The sequence below is a fragment of the Lonchura striata genome, chromosome 8, assembly GCF_046129695.1.
Source record: "Lonchura striata isolate bLonStr1 chromosome 8, bLonStr1.mat, whole genome shotgun sequence".
Classification (NCBI taxonomy): Eukaryota; Metazoa; Chordata; class Aves; order Passeriformes; family Estrildidae; genus Lonchura; species Lonchura striata.
Window position 1 is genome coordinate 20,035,825 of NC_134610.1, and position 22,032 is coordinate 20,057,856.

At 37.0% G+C, this 22,032-nt stretch overlaps 1 protein-coding gene across 2 annotated transcripts in view; it reads left to right on the forward strand.

Annotated features, from left to right (window-relative positions):
* The window catches only part of MYO3B (myosin IIIB), a 171,710-nt gene extending 149,929 nt beyond the window's left edge, over window positions 1-21,781 (forward strand). For both annotated transcript variants that reach the window (XM_031505414.2, XM_077785039.1), the window contains 3 exons: window positions 19,196-19,302; window positions 19,677-19,723; window positions 20,994-21,781. In XM_031505414.2, coding sequence (XP_031361274.2) covers window positions 19,196-19,302; window positions 19,677-19,723; window positions 20,994-21,126 — 287 coding nt within the window. In that variant the 3' untranslated portion in view covers window positions 21,127-21,781. The remainder of the gene's footprint in view (window positions 1-19,195; window positions 19,303-19,676; window positions 19,724-20,993) is intronic.
* Window positions 21,782-22,032: the final 251 nt, after the last annotated feature.

Here is a 22,032-nt window from a genome sequence, read left to right on the forward strand (position 1 = left end):
GTATTTTCCTAGCAGGCTGAGGATGGCATGGTATTGAACACACATTTTAAAGGAGTGTGAACAAGAATACTAATGCATAGCATTTAATAACATATAATTTCAAGACTATTTGTATACAAACAAAATAGATCAATTAATACAACTAATTACTAGCACCTGAAGCAGACTAGAGATGGCAAAAATTAATCAATTTAATAAACAAATGACCTTTAAAAGGGACATTGAGCTTCACTTTAATGACCAGGCAAATAGCAATATATTCCATTTTTGAAGCATCTGAAGTTTAGAACAACCCAAAGATTCTTATTGTAAGAAAAAGGGTTGTGAAAAAAGTTTTCCTTTCATGTGCAAACAGAGGTATTGCAGTGTGAAGTTACACCCATATATGAAAACTGCAAGTGAATACCTTAGCTCTAGGCAGCCTGGTTTTCCAGAGCTGTGAGGAGTCAACACAACTGTGACTGCTTAACTATCTCCAGTAATTTGTTCACCTAGGCAGTTACCTACTCAATCCTGAGTAGTGCAGCCACTCAACATATGACAAAATTCCAATAATAATTATTGTATCACAGTTTAATTCAGAGCATTTGGACATGAGATGCTTTCATTGCTGGATAGATGTTTAACCAGTTGTGTTCAGCACACTTGCAAAATCTATTTGCTAAGAGTATAAAACCTGTTGCCATATTTTGCAGGCTTTTTCCTTGTTCACTCCCTCATCCAGGGAGTGGTGAACAGCATAGGACCAGGCATTATGAGTGGAAATCCTGTATCTCAAAAACCTAAGGGCTGTAAAGGCATCACCAAAAACTGCTCAGAGCATAATTGCCCCGAGGATGCCTTATCAGCACCAACATGCAGCTTGTTATATATAAAACTTGTAAAGCAACTCCAGCTGTACTGCTGTCCTAGTATGATTCAGAAAGCTGAACACATGCCTGCTTTACCATGGAGCACCCTACAGAGAAAGCATACCCTGAACAGACTCAACCAAGGAGAAGAGATGAGGATGAGCCTATGGATCAGCAATTATAATTACCTAGAAAAGGATCAAAAAACATTATTGGTGCTGCTTCAAGCCATGGGTAAAATGGCAACTGCAGTGAAGCTGCTTCATAGTCTTCTCTTGTCTGTGTATGGAGGGAAGATTCTAATCCTTCCTACATTCCTCTCAAGCAAATCTCAATTACTTGGAATTTGTTCAGGAGAAGGGTGAATTTTACCCTGTAGGAATTAGGAAGCATTATAGATTCAACATATGGGACCATATGTCATTTGTATTGTTTCCAAATGTTTCTTTTTGAGCTTTTCCCTCCATTGCAAACAGATTATTTCACCACACATTGTCTAGAGAAGGGGGTTTCATATTCCCATTTATTTTATTTAGCCACTATTAAATCTGTATCAGTTTCATAATACTGTTTTTCAACATTATTTCATCCTTTGTCTCAGACATGCACTCCATAAGTGTGGTTTGAGGCAAGTGCTTTTAGTATGTTGTTCAGGCACTGCCAAAGTCAATGGCAGAAATAGAGAATACAGAGATGGTCCTAAACCAAACTATTCCACTTGTTTATAAGGTTGTTCAAAATCAAACTAAGCCTTTTGCTTTACCCTTAATAGAGAGAAACCAACAGTGATGTTTGATTGTGAGTCTAATTAAACTAAAATTGGAGATATGTGGATTCTGCCCTCTCTTTGCCATGCAGATCAGTTTTCTCATGTAATGTAAATTGAGCTGGTCTTTATCTCCCTCTTTTCCTGTTATTTTCTACTCCAGCCTTGGAGAAGAGCTCTGGTGTCCAGTGACATCTGTTCTAAATCGTGTTTTGGAAAAAATGTAAATACAGAAAACTTGAGGTCAGCCCTAGTCAAAGCACTGGGCTAGCTCCCAAAGCTTCTCTATATCTGGGTTTGATGTCAGGAAGGCTGTCCACAGAGTCTTCAGTGATGGTAGCAAAAGACCCTTCATTTAAGGCTTCCCATGGATTTTTGCACAGGTATTGTAAATACTAAAACCTTTTGCTGAGCTCCCTATCTATAAAAATCTGTGACTGGCTGGGTGCTGACCTCTTCTGAAAAGGAGAATGCTCTGTAGTGCACAAATTCTTCATCCTGTCCAAATGAGTAGAGATGGTTTCTGTGACCTTCTCCAGCCTCAGGCACTTTCATACTTGTCATGTTTTTTATAATTTGTTTTTGTTTGTGTCTAATTCTGGTAGTGTTCAGTTGCCTGTCTGCGCAGGCCTACATAGTTCTCAGACCTTTAATTTATCAGAATTGCTCAATTTAAAAGAGGTAAAGTTTTGCTGGGCAGTGATAGCTTCATGTGGGACTACATGAGGGCAACATTGCAGAAGCAAGTGCTGAAGGCCACATTCATAAAAGAGTTGAAGTGCCTTAAGTAGTCTGCTGAATTGTACAGAGCAGGCATCAGCAGACCTTAAATTCTTGGGTGAATTAGAAAATTGCCCTAGGCAGGGGATCGTAAACTTCTTGGTCTCTGTAAACTTGATAGAGTTGCTTTTTGTTTTCCTGTTCTAAGGCCTTTTGGCACTGTTCTGGGCATTATTGTTTCCCTAAGATCAAGAACTGTGAAAAGCAAGCTCTGTTGAAAAAGCCGCAGAGAAGCAGAGACTTCTTAACTAGAAAACAGCTTTACAATGTGGAGTTGGCATACATTTTACATTTTTATTGAGTGTGTATTTACCAATTAGTCAGCAGCCTGAGCCAGTGGATTTAATGAACTTTATGTGATTTATGCACAGCTTTTATTAATTGTGCCAATAGGGATAAACATTGGATACAAATAGATGCAGATGTCTCACTTCTTTCTCCTTTAAGTAATACTATTTCTTGTCATTACACTACTTTATTTTTTATCTACTCTATGTGTTATGAAGTGATCATTTCTTACCTTCCATACTACTATCCTTCCAAAGGTAGGGCTCAAAACTTTCACCAACCCATATTCTCACTGGTCTGGGCTATGCCCAAGGCCAATACAGAAGTTCAGAGAAGGAAGTATTTTCTCCTCCACTTTCTCCATTCAGTGGAATGTATATTAAATAGTAAGTAGGCCACAGAAACAGAGAGCATGTGAATGACTTGAGATCTTGGTAATTTGAGCAGTCAGAGAAAAAGGAGGCCAGCACCTGGCTTTCAATCTCTGTTTGACTGAATATTTAACTACTTTATGTAAAATAGGGCACTTTCAACAAATGAGGCTGAGAGAAACCTACCTAAGAATATTTTCTAACCCAGCAGTAAGACTGCTCTCCTGAGAACCAAGATGTTTGGGTTCAGGTCCCTGTACCAAATCACTTAAAAGAGGTGCTTGAAGTTACATCTTTCACAATCTAAGAACATGGCTTAATCACTGAGTTTTTGGGTATCAGGGGTGGCAGCACTACCTCCTCTGTTTTGGGAAGGGAGTCCCCTTGTGACAAAATCAAAATGTTTTGTTTTTTGAGATGCCAGAATGAATTCTTTCAACATCTCTGAAGTTTTTTCATGTTATTTCAGCTGAAACTGTTAGTTGACCTGAATTCACAAAAAAAAAAAAAAGTTTCTGTTGCCCTAAAATTCCAGTATTAGTGAGGGAACGAATTGATAAAAAACAAGCCTCATTAACTTCTAACTCAGTTTAAACACTCTACAGTTGTCGGTCGTGGCACTTCCTGAATAGGGCCCATCAATGGCTGTGCTTTATGGTTTTTATTGGGATGCTTCCCTTTCCTTCCACATAGGTGAAAGTTCCTCCTCTTTAGAAGTAAGGAGGACTGTGATCTTGAGTTCTCAGAATTGAAAGAAGATTTAAATTATCTTGCTGCAGAATGCTAGTGGCCAAAATCTAGGAACACCTTTCAGAAATCTTTAGGCATTTTCATCCATTAAATGCCATTTGGAACTTAGACAACTACGTTCTAGGCTAGTTTTAAAGATAAAACTCCTTAGGCACACTGGGAAGTGTAGTGAGATCATTTTATTGACTTTGTGTGCTAGATCAACAGTTTCTCATCTTCAAATGACATCTTTTGATACCATTAAAAAAAAAAAAACCAAAACCAGAATCCAAAATATAGTCAATTTTTGTGACATGATTGACTTTTTTCCCCTCATTGAGTGTGGGCAATAAGCATATTCTTCTGATGTTCTAAGTTAAATTGCCAAAGTTCTATTTTTATTAGATGTTAGAATTATGTTTGGGTGCCATCGTAGTTACACTTTGGCAGCAGCAGAGTACCTCTTACTCACAGGTTTGCCATAAATTCTTTAAAATTATAAGAAAAACCCAATTGCAGGCAAGATTTTTTATTTTGTCCTTTTGTTTCTACATGAAGGACAAATTTTGTTGCCTCTTTAGTGGTGTGATACATGATAGGACATGAAACATTTGCTTCTGACTATTTTCATTCCAGAAACAAAACTAGAAAAGGTAATCATCTGTGCTCCCTCAGTTCCATGATCTCCTTGGACCCTCTCTTACCTTGGTGTTTCACTGAACTCTGATGAGCTCAGCCTTCTTTTGGTGAGCCCAAGTTCCCAGTTAGTGTCTGGACACTCAAGTCTTTCTTGAACAGTGACACAAGCTGCTGTTGTTTCTTGTAAAAGACAAGCAATATATCGTGGAGCTCTTCATAGTAGCAATTACTCTCTCTTCCTCTCTGTGCGTTGAGCTGCAGTGAAATAAGTAATGATAATGTTTAGAATGTCATCATTAGACATCAGAATTTAATACTTCAGCAGAGATTACTGGGAAATTCATCCCTCACATTCTGTGTGTGTTCAAACGGTTATCCTAGTCCTGGCTGTCTGCAGCCTTGGAGGAGAGAGGACAAGTGTAATGAAGACATTGGCCCTTTGCTGACACTGTCAGATGGTACAGGCACCTCCTCCTGACAGGCCACACAGCAGCTCTGTAGCCAGTCTGCCCACATCCTACTCAGCAAAGGTTTATGTTGAAACCTCGTAACTTTCTGAAAAATAAATACACAAAATTTGTAAATCTAAGACTTCATATGCCAAAACAGGTACCTAATATATTTTGTATCTATGCACAAACTTCCCAGATCAAGTCCTAATCCTATGCATTTTACAAATAAAAATAAGGATTTATGGTTCTTTATAAATAATATTGTGAACAATACTAAAAAAAATGGTGGGAGAACAGTAATTTGTTTTGGGAAAACGTGTTATTGGTTGAGGGTAAGAAAAAGGGATAAATCACTAAAAATAACATATTTTAAAGAATATTGGTGCCATCTCATAAGACCTCACATGATCCATCATTATGCAGTGGGATAACACATTGACTTCATATAGACTGCTAGCATGAATGAGTTTGCAGTAAAAACCAAAAACCTTGTTTTCCCATATGTGATGTTATAGATAGTGTTCTTCTATTAATTTCCATCTTCAGAGAAGAAAAAAATATCTTTGGGACCTCTTATTTTTGTGTCTGCATTTTGAAGTTACTAATAATGCAAAATGACCTAATCAAAAATGAAATGTGTGACAAGAGGGAGATAATTTTCTGCTGCTGTACCTTGTGAAAGCAAACAGTAAATTGTAACTTAGTGTCCACAAGTCATGTTTCTTTCCTTTTTTCTATGTTATAATTTAAATTTCTATCAAAACTGAATAGTTTTGTGTGTCTCTTTGAAATAATTTATGTGGTTTGTACATTATTTGAAAATGTAAATTTTGTTGATTATCTTCAATTTGCTTTTGTCCAGCCAACAGTCTCATATTCATTTAATTTAGACAATGATGAGCAGTTACACATTGATTCATACTCTCCATGAAAGCAGAAGTTATTCTTACATTTGTTTTATTGAAGAACCTAGCATAAGAATTTTTCATCAAAGGTTAGCCTTAAGTACTCTTACATATTATTGTGGGTTGGTAGAAAGTATATGGTTCTCAGTTATGTCTGATTTATGACTGCTTCATGAGTTAATTTGAGTATTGTGTAGATAGACTGAGTGATGAACTTTAAAAATTTACTGTATCTTCTATGAGTGAAGAGAAATGTATATTTCTCTGTTCCTATAGCCTTTTACTTCATGGTGTTCTTTAATAATGGGATTAAGCCGGTCCTTTCTAAAGACTGGACTTAAAATTCTGTTGCACATTTTTGTTTTAATCTTATTTCTCTAAGCCGAGTTAATATCAAGGTACTTTTCTGATATGTTCCAATTTTCCCCTTGTATTCATATGGCTAATGTTGGGGCTGACTTCAGAGGAACTAGTTCTAGTAGTGAAGGAGTGCACCCATGTTACTGTTTTCAGTATGACCCATCCTGCTGGGGCCAGGATATTTTAATTATTTTTATGGTATTACTGATGTAGGAGACTCTGATGACTGTGTTCGCAAGGGTAAAGCTGATTTTTGGGTTTTGTCTCCATGGGAAAGTTAGTAAAGTGTAAGCCTAATATAAATTTATGATATAGCAACTCAACACATACCCGTGTTTCACAAAGCTGTTCCAGCTAGATGTGAATCAGACCCGGAGGCAGAATAGCTGGATGAGTGCAGTGCCGTGCCTAAGCTAATTAGTCCTACTGAGAAGTAGGATATGTTATGGAAGAGAGTATGTTAATATGGCCATACTTCCTGGCTATCCAAAAGAGAGAAATCAGAAGTGGCATTCTGTGGCAATAGGTACACTTGCAATGCACCGGTTTGTTCATGTTGTAATTCTGTATGGTCCTTTGTAGGTCATTCACACAAGGAATTAGTGCACAGTAATTAATAAAGTGTTAATTCACAACTTTGCATACTCTGCAATACCCACAGACCCAAGTATAGAATCAGGACACAAACAGATTTTGATGTTATATCACAAGCTGCTCTATAGGAATATAGAAATATAGGAATATTCAATAGCAGCCAAGAATCTAGTATAAACTTGTAAGAAAGGGGTTGAGAAAAAATCATATATCTGTAGTAATATCAAAACATATCAAAATCAACTCCACAAAAAAATTCCAGAAATCACTTAACCTGTATTTTCTGGAGTGACATGAAATTCTTCATACCTGCAGTAACACACCATAGAGAAGCCTTTTCTAGAAGGGGTAAGCTGTAATGGTTTAAATATCAGCCTTTTCCAGTGCCTCAGTTTGAACCTTGAAATCGATGCTTATTTTTCTAAAAGAGTTCATCACGTTCTGAGGAATAAAATGTCATCAAAGTCACTTGAATTAGTCACATTCGCTCATTTATTTATGAGCGAAATAAAGAATCTAACTAATTCCATAGCATTTAGCATTTTTATAAAGTACACTCAAGTACAAAGATTGTGTTCAGATGGGACTATAATACAGTGAACTGTGCCCTGTCAAGGACAGTGTTTTTAGAACAAAACAACATACTGTCACATAAGCAAGTCACTATAATACCAGCAGGTCAACTTACTTTATTTGTATATGTACGCATATGTGTACATCTTCTTCTGCCCCCATGAGCTGAAATCTTCACCAAAATTTTCTTTAGAAGCATTTAGGAAAGACTGGATGAAAATTATACATATTCTGTGTGCTTTGCACTCCTCAAACTCATACTACAGGTAGTGTTGCTAAAATTTACTATATTATTACTGAGATCCCAGGGTTGGAATTCTTTGCAGACCTCCCTCACTTTGCTTTAAAGATCTCTTCTACATTTTCTGAATTTACTTTGGTAGTACTGGACACTCCCATCCACTACTTCAGGATGAAAGATAAGGGACTGCAACACTGAAAATTATGAGCCTTTATTTTTATATGTGTCTAGCATTATTCCACTAGATTCATAGTGTGAGTTGTCAATAAAAGGTTTTGATTTGGATTTGGAAGTAGTACAAAAAACAAACCTAAATGCCCTTTCACGGGTTAACAGACATCTTTAAAGCCTGAAGGTTTTTTTCTAATCCTGCTTATTTTTCAAAATCTGTCATTGACTGAGAAGTTTGTTTATGCTTCTTCAGTTTTTCTTTCAAAATATTCCTTCAGAATTTAGTGGGCTGAGTTTGATATGTAGATCACTTCTGAACTGTCACTAATTGAGGGTCTCAGTAGCACATAACAACCCCTTAAAGAAATTGATTGCTGTAGAACTTAGGTCAGCAGCATTAGTTTCCTTTGTCTAGTCAAGATACCTCCTTTACTTCCAACATTTACAAATGCCACACCAATGTACTGTAGCAACACCAGAGAAGCAAATATCTAACTTATCGTATTTTTACATGCTTCAGTCAAGTTTGCTTTCATACCTCCTTTAAAAGTTACTGCTGCCAACTACCTTGAATTCAGAAAAAGACCTTCTTTCTTAATGAAGAAATCTACTGAGAGTTTTATCTTGGGCTTGTACCATTTATTCTTTGAAATATATGCTGAATCTGCTACACTCAAATTTGAGATACTAGTTGTATCAATATGGACCCATGGTTTCAAGCCTTTAGATATGCAAATTGTGTTTCTGTAACGAACAAAACCTTAGAGACTGTGCTGTTGTGGTTCCACAGAGCCTTTATTGCGCCTCATCATTATGCTAAATTAATACAAATTTCCTGTGTGTCCGGAATTCAAAGTCAATCAAGTGGCTTAATCTCTGAGGGCATGGGATAAAAAAATGCTATTATTACAGTTTGGAAGAAGGTGAGGGATTACCTTTAAATGTATCCAGGCTATATGCTACAACAGCAACTCTGAAACACAGACCATTATGAACCACATCTTAATAGAGTATGAACTTACAGATTGCCTCTTGCCCTACTTTTGATCGCACAGACTAACTCCTCACAATTGTACGATGCATTTTTGGCAAATTGAGTAGTTGGCTCTGTACAGAAGTAGTACTAAGAAGGTATTTGTGATTTGTTGCTCTTCTTTAATGCACTGAATGCTTTGACTGTTTTTGGAAGTTAATCTCACTGTTTACTTTTCATGTTTGTTTCATCTTTTTCCCCATATGCTTTCCTTTACTTAGCATCCAAAAGATGAACCAGTGCCAAGTGCCCAGTGAGTTTTCTGAAGCATATTAGCACGTGAGATGCAGCTCTTAAGATCCATAATCTGCAGTTTGAAACCTTGTGTATTAGTAGCTCCAAATGTGTTTTGGAGACTGTCTCTAAAATTTACGATACTGTCATGTTATTTAGGATTTGTATTTTAAAGTTGCCAAGGCTATTTATTTAATCATATTGACTAAATCATCATCCTAATTCTTCTTTGAAGAAATAGCTGCCATCTACTTGTGCAGAAGTATAATGAGTTGCTTCATTGTTTATGTTGTGTTTGTGAGAATTTTTTGGAAAGCTTTTTGTTTCTGAGCAGTTTCTCATACCTCTGACATGGTGTATGGTTTTACTTTGGAAGACCTGGAAGGACAAAACATTCACATGAGAGTTTTTCTAGTTCTATTTTCTTTAACTTCACTAAATAAATAAACTATATCAACAGTCTGAGTCCCAACCATAGCACGATGCTGAAGAGACAAGCTTGCATTGTGGCAAACCTCTGAGTGCACGATGCCTGTGTAGATGTCCCTAGGGTAGGTGTCTCTACTTTAGGACTAGTACCTCAGATAAAAACTCATAGAGAAGTGAAAATGGGGCATGTGCAGTAAACTAAAGAACTACTGGCTTTCCTTTGTCTTCATCTTTGCATAGAATTTCAGCTTCAGCTTCCAGAAACTCTGATCTGGTGCACTGCTAGCAAAGGGGCAAATGAAATACAACTTTCCTGCCATAAACAGTTGAAGTTGATCTTGAAATACCTTTACAGTGAAGAATCTGATATTTTCCTTGTGAGAAGTTACCTTAGCCTCCATTTCAGGTGCCTCTTAGGGATTTGATCTGCTTGAATGTATTTGTTTTAAGTTGATCTCTTTCCTGGTCATTTGAATATTAGCAACCTTATGCACACACACACACAAAATCAACAAACAGAAAAACCCACCTACACATAAAAAAGAACATTTCCAGTCCCATCCAAGTCTATTTATCCTAATTTTCTCTTTCTCACAGTAACCAAGAGGAAAAGCCTAGGGTATAGTATAAAAGTAGGGCAAATAGAGATAGTTGCCCAGAACACTCTCCAGCCCAACACAGTTTGTGGCTCAGGGATGTCTTGATCAGGAAGTGATCTCTTTATATTTAATTGCTCTTGGTAGGCTTTTCTGCTGTGAAGTTCTTCATTAACTTGTAGTGATCATACAACGCTGTTCAAATAGAGAGAGAGATCACGTAGCTCACATGATAATGTAAGAGATGTATTTTTTATCACCTGGTGGCTATTGTATTAGCCAGGTCTTCTAGAACTAGGAAATAGGCTATGATATGTAGTAATTCCAGCACACCCAGAATGACCTGGTTTTCATCAGTAACCATCTCTTCTGAAAAGATCACCAGCCAGCTGTATTGTGGGATGCATCCTCAGCAGCATGGCCAGCAGATCATGGGAGGTGATTCTGCACCTCTACTCTGCTCTTGTGAGACCCCACCTGGAATGCTGCATCCAGCTCTGGATTTATGAGCACAGGAAAGGCATCAGTATGTTGGTCCAAGTTCAGAGGAGGGCCATCAAGTTGACTATAAGGATGGAGCACCACTCCAATGAAGAAAAGATGAGACAATTAGGGTTGTTCAGCCTGGAGAAAAGGTGGCTTTGGAATTACCTAATTGCAGTCTTCAGTATCTAAAAAGAGGGCTCACAAGAAAAATGGAGAGGAACTTTTCACAAGGAAATGTAGTGTCAGGACAAAGGGAATGGCTTCAAACTGAAAGAGAATAGGTTTAGATTAGATATTAGGAAGAAATTCTTTATTTTGAGGCTGGTGAGACACTGGAATAGGTTGCCCAGAGAATTTGTAGATGCCTCATCTGTGGAAGTGTTCAAGGCCAGGCTGGATGGAGCTCTGAGCAACTTGGAAGATGTCCTTACCCATATCAGGGGGGTTGAAACCAGATGATCTTTAATGTTCCTTCCAACCTAGGCCATGATTTTATTAATTAACCAAAAACTTCCACAACCACCTTGCGTCAAGCTTGAGGAAGGAAAGAAAAATAACAATCAGTTAAGTTTTCTGCATTGTCCAGAAGTAGTTTCTGCCATTGAGATGGTTTGGCATGATTTTTTTTACCCTGTATTTGTGTAAAAAAGTCCTCTTTGACTTTGACTATTTGCTACGCTGGAGGAACCTACTGGAACCTGCTATTAGATGTTATTATGCGCAGGGCTTATAAGGGTTTCTTTATATTCAACACATAGGAAGACATCTTCAGGACTATACTTGTAGAAGCATGCTGTTTGCTGACAGGTTTGAATCTTACCTGTGTTAGTCACTGTAGTTCAGTTCTTGGTATGCTTTGTTTAAGCTCTGCCTTTTTTCCTCTACAGTCAAATCACTCACAATAGAAACTGAAAGAACTGACAAATACAGAAGGATCAGAACTGTGCTGGAAAGAAAAAAACAAGCAAAAGCCAAGATTCTGACTATTTATGGATCTTGTTTCCCAACAAAGTGTATCTAAAAGCCATTGTCTCAGGGTTCAGAGACAGCTAAATGATTGATTTCACATAAAATATTTGTTGTTCTAATTACAGTGTCATCTGGGTCATTGGCAACAAACAGATGCAAAATCAGCCTTTACATACCATCTTGAAAAACTTCTGATTTGCTTAGTGTGCTTTATAATCTGAAGCATATGGCTTTGCACATAACTGCAGTATCCAAAATGAAGCTGTACGTAATGAATCACTGGGTGGGAGAAAATGCATTGCTTCTGTTACAAGTTCTTTCAGTGTGTGTCTTCAAATGGTTCTGTTTAGGGTTATAAACAAAAGGATATGCTCACAGATTCAGCAGTTGTTACAGATTCTGGGATGCACATGACATCAAAGGGGCTACACTAATTTCCCTAGCAGTCTATGGCTCTTGGCACTGTGAGCACACTCCATCTGGATAAACAGAATTCTAGTTCACCACAATTATGTGGGGGATCCAAGGTGATAGTGGAGCTTGGTTTTGTTTTGTTTTATATCTTTCTATAGGGTTTTTTACTCCTTTAGATTCTGTGTGTTCAGTGAACTGGATAACTACATTTGATCTGTAGACTACCAAGCACTTCACACTGAAAATTATTAAGTCTAATCTATTATTCTTATATAATGAATCCAGGTAAGAGTTTTAAGTACACTGGAGTTGCTAAGGATTAATAATTCTTTCTAAGCATTAATATAAATATTATAATTTATAATTATAATATTATATAATATTAATATAAGCATTAATATAAATATTTTTAAAAGTAGGTAGCATACTTTTCATTAGCAACACTTAGGTGAAGATTCACTAAGGTATTTTGTGAGTTAGCAAGGGCTGAGATCTTGTAACTCCTCAAAGCACATCTGATTTATTGTTCTTTCCATGCTTGCTTGTCACTAGCAGCATGAAAAGTGCCAGCTCCTATAAATATTCCTGGACACTCTTAAGTACAGGAAGGGACCAAGGGAATTTGGTGGCAGGAATGGTTCCCATCATACTTGATGTCATTATATCAACAGAATAGATGGCCTTATTGAACATTTGCGGACATCTGAAGCTGGTGGGTAAGTATGAAATACTCTGGAGAGAATTACAGTTGTTAATTAGTATTATGTCAATATGACTCCAGGCTCCTGATATTATTAGATTAATCTTCTGATGCCAGAACATAGGTTCTACTGCTGCACTTTAATGGTTTTTATTCCCTTTTCTTCTTTTCCTCAGTTTCTGAGTACCTTACTTAATCTTTTTTTTTTTTTTTTGTCTTTTTCCTCTTTCCTATAGTTTTCTCTTTTCCCTCTTACTAACTTCAGAAGGGAAACTAACATAATGAAGACATACCTTATTACTCAAGTCACCAAGGAGTCTTGCTCTTTGTTCTCACTCTGTTGTTGTCTCTTGGTGTGGTTTTGCCTGTACTGAGATTAAAATCTTGGAGAGACCATGTGTTTATTTTCTATCAGTCTCCAGCATTTTTGCAGAACTACCATAATATAATTGAGTTTATAGTATGTTGCACAGACAGGGTAAGTTCATTATTTCCAAGTGAAACTACAGATTTCAGTATGTGTTTAGTGAAGCCTATTAGACCTGTTATCCTGTCCTTGTTTCTGATAATTTTATAGTTGGTAGCATTAACAGGCAATGTACAAATACCCTGTGATGTGGGCCAGGTGTCTTTTAATGTGTGCTCATACTAAAGTCACACTAACTGCAGCTTAATAGAGAGATATGCAGGATAGTTCTGCACTAACAGGATTGAGTATAGCAGGCAAACGCAGCAGGAGCTCGGTGGGGACTAACTGCTGGAGTATTCACTCTGCTTCCCAGGCACAGTTTTCATTTTACTCCCATTTTATTCCTGTTTTGCTCTTAAGGTATGATAAAAATTTGTGCAAATGGTGGAGAATCATGGAGATAGAAAAGGAAGGAAAATACATTTGTATGCGCACTCATAGCCAAATAGCATTGTGTGCCCTTTGTAAATCACTCTTTTTAAAAATAAAGCTGAAATAATGAAAATCATGAAGTTTAGTTAATTTGCAGTAGTTTTTACTGTGTAAGTGATGTTCAGTCAATCCCATTTAACACTGATATGAGTGGGACCAGAATCATTAGCCCCTTGAGTCCTCTCCTTGAACAGACTGGCATGGCACACAGGAAAATGTAGCTGTTCCTTGAAGTCAACATGATGCACATAATTATCCATTTGCATCCAGTCCAGGAGGAGGATTTATATTATCGTTGTCTGTGAGGTCATTTGTGCATCTGCCTAAGACTTCAAGAGGGAAAGTGAACTTGCTGTCCTGAAAAATGATTCAAAACTGGAAACTTGAAAACATCAAAATACATATAAATTATCAAAGGAGAACAAAGACAAGTTTTTTCCACAAAAGTCTTCTCCCCAGGCTATAACAATGCTTTACATAGGCATGATCAATATATCCAGGCTTGAGAACCAAAGTCTTTTGGAATAAATTAGACTGGCAGGAAAAGAAACAAACAAAGAACAAATTAACATGATTTTAAACATTGCTTAAATTTTCATGAATGTAGACCTTGAGATGTTATGATGAGATCCCATGAGTCTGTGCTAATATTTGCTTATAATTAAGGGTTGCACTTTCATGTTTCATCTGATATTATAGATTGGAAATCAGCTACATGCTTACTATTTTTCTTGTCATACTGATTTCTCTACTTTATTTGCTTACTCTGTTAATAATATATATGATTCTTTAAATGGCCCCATTACCTTAACTTTGACAAACTGCCCCTTTTCATACTCTAAATCTCCTTGTTTGAGAAATTAGGAAAAAACTACCCTTCCTGTGATACCAGGTTTGTGTTCACCTAGAGCAGACAAGAAGACTAACCCCTCCCAAACTTGCTTGGGTAAATGGCTTCAGATGGAAAATGAGTGTGCTCAGCTCCACTCTTCAATATGTGTTGTGGTGGATGAAGTCCCTTCAGAAAGGGAATTGGCAACACAGCCTCTTTGGAGCACTGACACATTGGCAAAGAACTCTTGTATGCATTCCTTGCAAAAAAAAGTAAGATGTCAACCAGTGTTTAGAGCCCCAGGTGTGCTGCACTACCCTTAAAACAATCTGATTCACATAAGTTTATTTTACGAGTTCCAAATGCAGTTAATTTCTGTGCAGAATTATCCATATAGGAAAAATTAGCAATGTTTGGCAAGATTGTCTGCATCAAGAGGTTTTTGAAGCAAGAGTTTAGTCATTAAGAGTTTACAGAGACCCTAACTTCATTTCAGCAAGCAAAATCTGATGATTGTGTTCCTCTGACATGGCTGCCTGGTGCTCATGCTTTCAATACTAAGAAAATCAGGACCATGAAGACATCTAAGATGAGATCTTTACTGAGTATCAAGTGGAGTCATCTGCCACATGGGAAGTCATTAGAAAAATACATTTTTGGCATTACTGTTTTAAAAGTATTGGTCAGGACCCAAATCCGAGATGCAAAAGTCCATGTGTCAGTGCTAAAGAGCAGGTTGAAGTCTTTTGTTAAATCTTACTGCTTGGCAGTTACTGCATTTCTGAAAGAGTCCTTTGCACACTTATGGAAAGGATGGATTTTTAAACAGAAAAATCTTCTAAATACGATAAAAGAAATGTGCTAATTATCTCCAAGCCAAGAGATAGCACTTTAAAATATCAGTATAATGGATATAATGGCTAACTGAAGAAAAGTATTTCCATTTCAGCCATACGAAAGCAAAGAAGAATCATGTGAAAATTCAGAAACTAATCCCAGAATTTAAAAGATCAATATAGATCTTCTGCAGACTGAGACTTCTGATAAAAATCACATTAGCGAAATGAATTATTGTTAAAATAGATGTGCTCTCTATCACATCTTCAATAGTTTTTGCTTAAGTCAAAACATGCCTTTTCTAAAAGTGTCTAGTTTCAACCTGCATTTCCATCATACTGCTAAATATTTTTTCCTCCCAATTGATTTCTTTCAGTCTGTGCTGTATTTCTGGTCTAAAATTTTCTTCTACTTCTAACCATTAGTTAATCTAGACTTTTGGTTTTGAATGTGAAAAACCCTTACACTTGCTTCAGATCACCTCTTCACCTTCTTTTGAAAATAATGAAGTAGAACAATCTTCTTATACTTCTTGACATATGGCAGATTTTTCAGAGATCAAATTGTTCCTATTCTCAAAACATTCTGCCCCTTATTGCATCCATATTAAAATAATTCCATACACAACAATAAAACTGTTTTTTCTGTTTCTGTTGAGTAGTCTTCCCTTCTTTACAACCAGTCTATTTCATATTCAGCTGAGTATCTGTAGTTCCCAAGTCTCTCCTGGAGACACTGCTTTCCAGCTATGTAATTCCCAGTTCATAAAAATTCATCTCAAATGTTTGACTTCACATTTACTTGAAAAAATATATCTTTTTAATCTGTCTGAGCTCTGCAAGTCTTTTTTTTTTGTTTTTTTGGCTTGGGCTCTTATGTATCAAAGAAATAAAAAGGATGACCAACAGTGGTAATGAAAGTCTAAACAGTAACACCATCAGTTTCTTTACTTATAAATACTTTCTACTCCAATAGATTGACCCAATAGCCAGTTTCTATTTCCCATCACTGTAAGCTACATCAGCTTTGTGGTGTGTTTAGGGAAGCATCCACATGGGCCTGCTCACCCATGTGCCAGCCTCTCTGAGCTCAAGTGAGGCGAGGATGCTCAGAACCTCAGCTACCCTACACTTAGATCAGCTGACGTAGTGTACTTGGCAGAAAGTATTTTGCCTACTCTCTGTTATTCCTGCACTGCAGTAAGTGATTTATCAAATAAGAAATTGTAACCTAAGGAATTTCCGTGCTCAGAGTTTCAATAAAAGGTTTTCTTCCAGACAAAAGGGGGTCTGATCTCTTTTTTAAAAAGTGGTGCTAAAGGACAACCTGAAGAAAGTGCATGTGCTTACTCTCTCATCTGGTTTCTAAATCTGTAGGAAACTAAGGAGCCTGGACATGCCAGAGGGACTTGGCACAATTTCTGTGCAGTATAGACAATACCTTGTTAATTATAGTGGTGCTGCTACTATTGCTATTAATTTACAAGTTACTTTTTTCTTATTGGTGGCTTCAAGTTTGTCATCAAAGCAAAGTATTTTAGAACAGAATTTAAAATGCCTATTCAGCTGCTGAGTGTTGAGCACATGTTAATACTATTTTCTCCAGATATGGTAGTTCATGATAAATGTTACCAGATTTTGTACTGTTCATGTAGTGTGCAACTAAGACAAATGGGACCACTGAAAGGGTATTTCCTTTGGAGAACACAAGCTGTAGACCACCCATAGGATACACAGAAATAATTAAGTGTCAGGATAAAAAGGTAGAGCAAAAATATTAGTGACTCAGAATCCTAATGAATGAAATACATTTTAAAAACAGCTTATGTATATGTGTGTTTTGAAAAAGAAAACGTGTGAAGGCCTCAAGTGCACTTAGGGGAACGGAAAAACATCCTACCCTATCGCATTATTGTACTGTCTAAAAATTTCTAAATATTTGTGTGCTGTGTTTTTACTTCTGACAAGCTGCAGAGAGGTATGTGAAATTATGCAGAGCAGTGAGTACCTGACTTCATACCAGCCTCTTTCTAGGCTAAAAAAATTATACAGAGGTATTCAAAAACTACATTGCTGTAAGAAAAAACTCAGCTGGCCTTGTGACTGAAAATATTGCATACAAAAACTGAAGACCCTGCTGTCCTGAGGGAGGAAGCTCTAAGATCAATTTGAGTCAAACTTTCAGAGCAGAGAGGCTAGAATGTAGTTATGACAGGTTTCTGCAACATTTTCAGACTTCAGAGAGAACAAAATTGCATTTATATCCTATCTGAATCATAGTAAAAAAACCTTTCAAAAAACCAGATATTATTTAGGCGCCCAATTTCCTCAGAAGTATTTTCTGGTACAGCTTCTGCCTTGTCTGTTTGTATACAATATCGGCAAGTAGCAAAGGTTCTGGCTCAGCCATCACAATCTCTTTAGCAGAAATAAAAAGGTTTACTTAACTTGAAAGTATAAAGTATTGAAGCATTAGATATTAAATTAGCAAGCAGCTTAAGTGTATTATTTTAAAAGGTTTTTTTATTACTGGATAAATACAACCTTTCTCTATAAAACTGGGTTTGAATTTTAGACCCAGCTCTGCAGTCAGTTCCCTGGTGGTCATTTAACCCACCATCCCCCCCCAGGTGTTATGATGGAATGGAACAAGTGCTCCTCTCCCATGCAGACACTGCAGTTGCACACTGAGAGGAAAATCATATTTTTAAAATTTTATTGTTGAGAGGAAGAAAGTGAAAGAGAAAAAATCTCTCAGAACAGTCTTTTGGCTGAAAAGGCCAAAGTTCAAACATCTCCTCTACCTCATTCAGACTGCAGGTACAAACTATAAGCCTGAGTGCATAATAAACCTCCTCTGTAATGTTACCTGCTCCTTAAGGCCAGATCTTGTCAATTGATTTGTCAGATTAGAGCCCTGCATCTGCAAAAGCCATATTAACTTCGGTTTTGAAGTGTTTAAAGGAACTCATGCTACTAGATCTTTGTGCTGTTCTTTTGTATAGGAGCAAGTTCCTTGTGCAGTATGGAATGCAAATGTATAAGATGTATATTTTTGCTTCAGTGCTGCCAAACCCTGTCTTTATTCATCCTGTCTCTAAAATAATTTTAACAGGGAGATATGAGAAAAGTCAAAGGCATTGGGACAATTATCTGAAAAGTAAATCACCTTTCCTTACTCCTACAGCATCTTGTAGTAACTTACCAGCTTTATGAAAATAGTTACCTTGTAATCCAAAGTATGTACCATGGAGAATACCTGGTAAATAGAATATAGCACACCATAATGTCTCTTCTCCATAATACTAAAAAAAACCCATAAAAAACCCAAACAACCAAACCACACACGGCCTCCCCCCCCCCAAAAAAAAACCAAAAAAAAAAAAAAAAAAACCAAAACAAAAAAAACTCAAAACTTAGCAAGCTGATAGTTCTTTTCAGAAACCCTTCTGAAATACTTCCTTCATCTTTAAATTCTGCTTTCCAGATGACTTTAAGCAACTGTTACTTTACAGCACATCACAAATTATATGAAGAAAGTGTAATTCCGAACTGATTCATTTAATCTGATTAAACGGAGAGCCATGTCAAGAAGGTAGCCTTTTTATATAAAGAAAATGATGATAATAGACAGTCACATCAGTCAAGAGACTTTATTACTGTCTACTGTAGAAAAACTATTTTGTTGCTGCTGAATGATACGTTCCTAGCTAGTCACAATATACCTCATTTCCTGCTTAGATAACAGACAATATTAAGGAAAAGTGTGAAAGGAATAAGGAACTGTGTGATCAAGATACACAGAAGAATAAAAAATGTTCAAAAGTGAAAATTAAGTTTCTGCATAAAAACTTGCATTTGAGCTAAGTTTCAAAAGAGAAAACAGATTCCCAAGTTTCTGTCTGCTTACTTTGAATAGAACAGACTTGCTAATAAATCCAGGACCAAATAGGACAGAAGAAAAGACTGTTTACAGACTAAAATGTGCTAAGACGTTCACAGCACCTGGCACAGCTTAAAACTAAATTGTGTTATCTTACTGTAGGTTCAGAAAACTGTCTTGAACAGAAGCTGAGAACACCTCGTCGACGATGTCAGCAGCCCAAAATGCTGAATAGCCCTGAGGATAACATGTACTATAACCAGTTAAATGTGAGTTCAAAGTGGCAATAAAGCTGTTTTACTGGCTTTGTTTCCAGTTAATAATTCTGTTATTAATACCTGTTTCAGCCCCTCCAGCCCCACCCCCACGTTCTTCTGCTCTCGTCTTGAACATGTGCTTATGCTCTTTATCTGTTGCTTTCATGTCAGGATGTCTGCCTTCACGGTGAATAATTGATGTGGTTTATCAAAGACGAGCAAGATGCATGCTTCATCAGGCTCACTTGAGCCCTTTGATCAAAAAAATTATGCTGTGACTTCTGATATTATCAGCATCTGCTTGCATTCAACACAAAATCACTTTGAATTAAAAATTAACGACTTGCTGCTTTGCTTTGACTGTATGTTCTTGGCCCTCTCCACAGGGAACTCTAGAATATCAAGGGAGCAAGAGGAAGCCAAGAAAACTTGGGTAAATATCTATCTTCTTAGTTCTAAGCAACTGTAAACAGAAGAAGTCCTTTGTGATATTACAGAATATGCAAAACTTTCTAGAGAGGTTTCTAAAAATAAACAATTAACATATTTCTGTGCATTGACACTGGACATTTTCTGCAGTAGGAAATGTAAAACTTGCATGTAGTGCTGTCTGCAGACACTAGAACTGATTCTTACAAAATATGCTCCCCAGCTCTTTCTGTATGCTATTACTACCAAAAGAATAGCATTGTTCATATTTTGAAGCGTATTTCACACTAGTGAAAGGTGCCAGATGAAGGGTGTTAGGACTGAAGGCCTGTGACCTAGAACAGTGCCAGAAGCCCTGCCAGCCCCACAGCAGCACACTCACAGTGGGCCTCTTTTCTTCCTGGGGGAGCACATGTGAGGAGCTGACAGAGAGGCCACTCTGCACAGAAGGGAACTGCTCCTTCCCTGTTGAACTGAGTCAGTTCCCATTGCTACATGAGCAGTTACCTCCTGGTATAGGTAGAATGAGCTAGGCTGGCTCCTATGCAATTGCCAGCATATTCCTTGCCTGATCACATGCATCAGAGAGAACTGATGGGTGCTTACAGACACATTTAGTCCAAAAATTTACCAGAGCCTTCTGTATTTTTTCCTCCAGTTTTTATTAAACATCTGAATGTAACTTTATGACCAAGAGGTCTTTGAGTCAAGCTAAAGTCCAACTTTTTGCAAAACTGTGCAAGATTTGGTTTCTTTTCTCTCCCCTAGTTTAAAAAACTTTGTATTCTGGGAATAAAAACACTAGCATCAAGCTGCAGTGCTCATCATACATCACAGACAAATGAAAGCCCCTTGCTGTCAATAGGGCTTTTCCCAAAATTGGATTATGTAGTCTTTGGCTCATATTCATAGCAAACCATCATCTGAAATACGATACCAAAATCATACCCTACTTGTGGAACATACACAGACAAAAAAACCACATTGCTCAAATTAAATGCCCATTTGGTGTAAGTAGTTGTTCTATCATTCTATACTCCCAAACTGAAAGATGATATTGCATTTCCCAGATCCTTAGAACCATTCAGAATATAAAATGTAATAGCAGTTGGAATATGTATAAAAGCTGTATCTTTCTCAAATCGTCCCATCTTTTTTTTTTTTTTTTCCATTCTTAGAGTAGGGATTTTCATTTTTACATCCACAGAGTAGTTTCTATTTCTGGAGATACTGACAGTGTTTAACTCAAGGAGTGTTGTTTGTTTATTTTCAAGCCAAATCAAGGTACTGGATGGAGAGGATGAGTATTATGAATCATTGTCAGCTGTTGAATCTACCCCTGAAGATGACAGTTTTCTCAGCTCTTCATCTCCTCCTACAAGAGATGTGTCTTTTGCTCAAAGCTGAACCTCACTCATTCTATTGACTAATACTGGTAAGAGTATTTTCCTGCTGATAAGCTCTTCCAGTTAACTTTGTTTATGTGTGTTCATATAATATATTAAAAATACCATGTTAGCTAGTTGCTTTAGTTCACTGATTTAGTCCTGGGTTTGCAGCTGTACACTGTCTCATTTAGCTGTATTTCTGTAAACAATTGCAGTAAAGGGGAGCAACACTACCTGTATGTGTTGATGTTGGTAATGGACGCGTTTCTTTAGCAGCAAGGTTAGTTTATCCAATTCTGACCCCTTCTTTCCTGCCTTCCCCTCCCCTGGCTGCTGTTCCCACCCTGTGCCATCCCTTCTGTTGTGCTGGCACAACTGCTAGTAGAGCTGTGTGAAAAGTAAGATTAAGGAACAGAACTAGATTAAAAGAACACTGTACTAAAAATTTTAATTTGAGGTTATAGTGAAAATGTTTTGTATTAGACTGATATTAAACATTGTCCTTTATAACTTTCTCTGCTGTGTATGGCTTTTAGCACTAGAAAAATGTACAGAGTAAAATAATTTAAAATATAATTGTGTCTCAGTCTACCTTGCAAATAGTTTTCTTCTGGAGTATGTGTTTACTGTAAGTCTAACTCAAGGAATTATTTCAAATATAAGAAGTAAAACCATTTTAAGGCTAATGTTTTGCACAATGCTTCATCTAGTCCTTGTGACTGAAACCATCTTTATGACTAGTTATTCTTGTTATCCATGCAAATATTTAATTTATTCCTTAAGCTATATGTCTGGGCTCTGATGACTCCTACATTTCCACAGCCCTCTTGTATGTAGCAAGGCGGGAAAAGTCACCTGCAAATTCTTCTACTTGCTTTTCACTTTATTTGAAAATCCTTACTGATAACAGTATGTGACTTTCTAC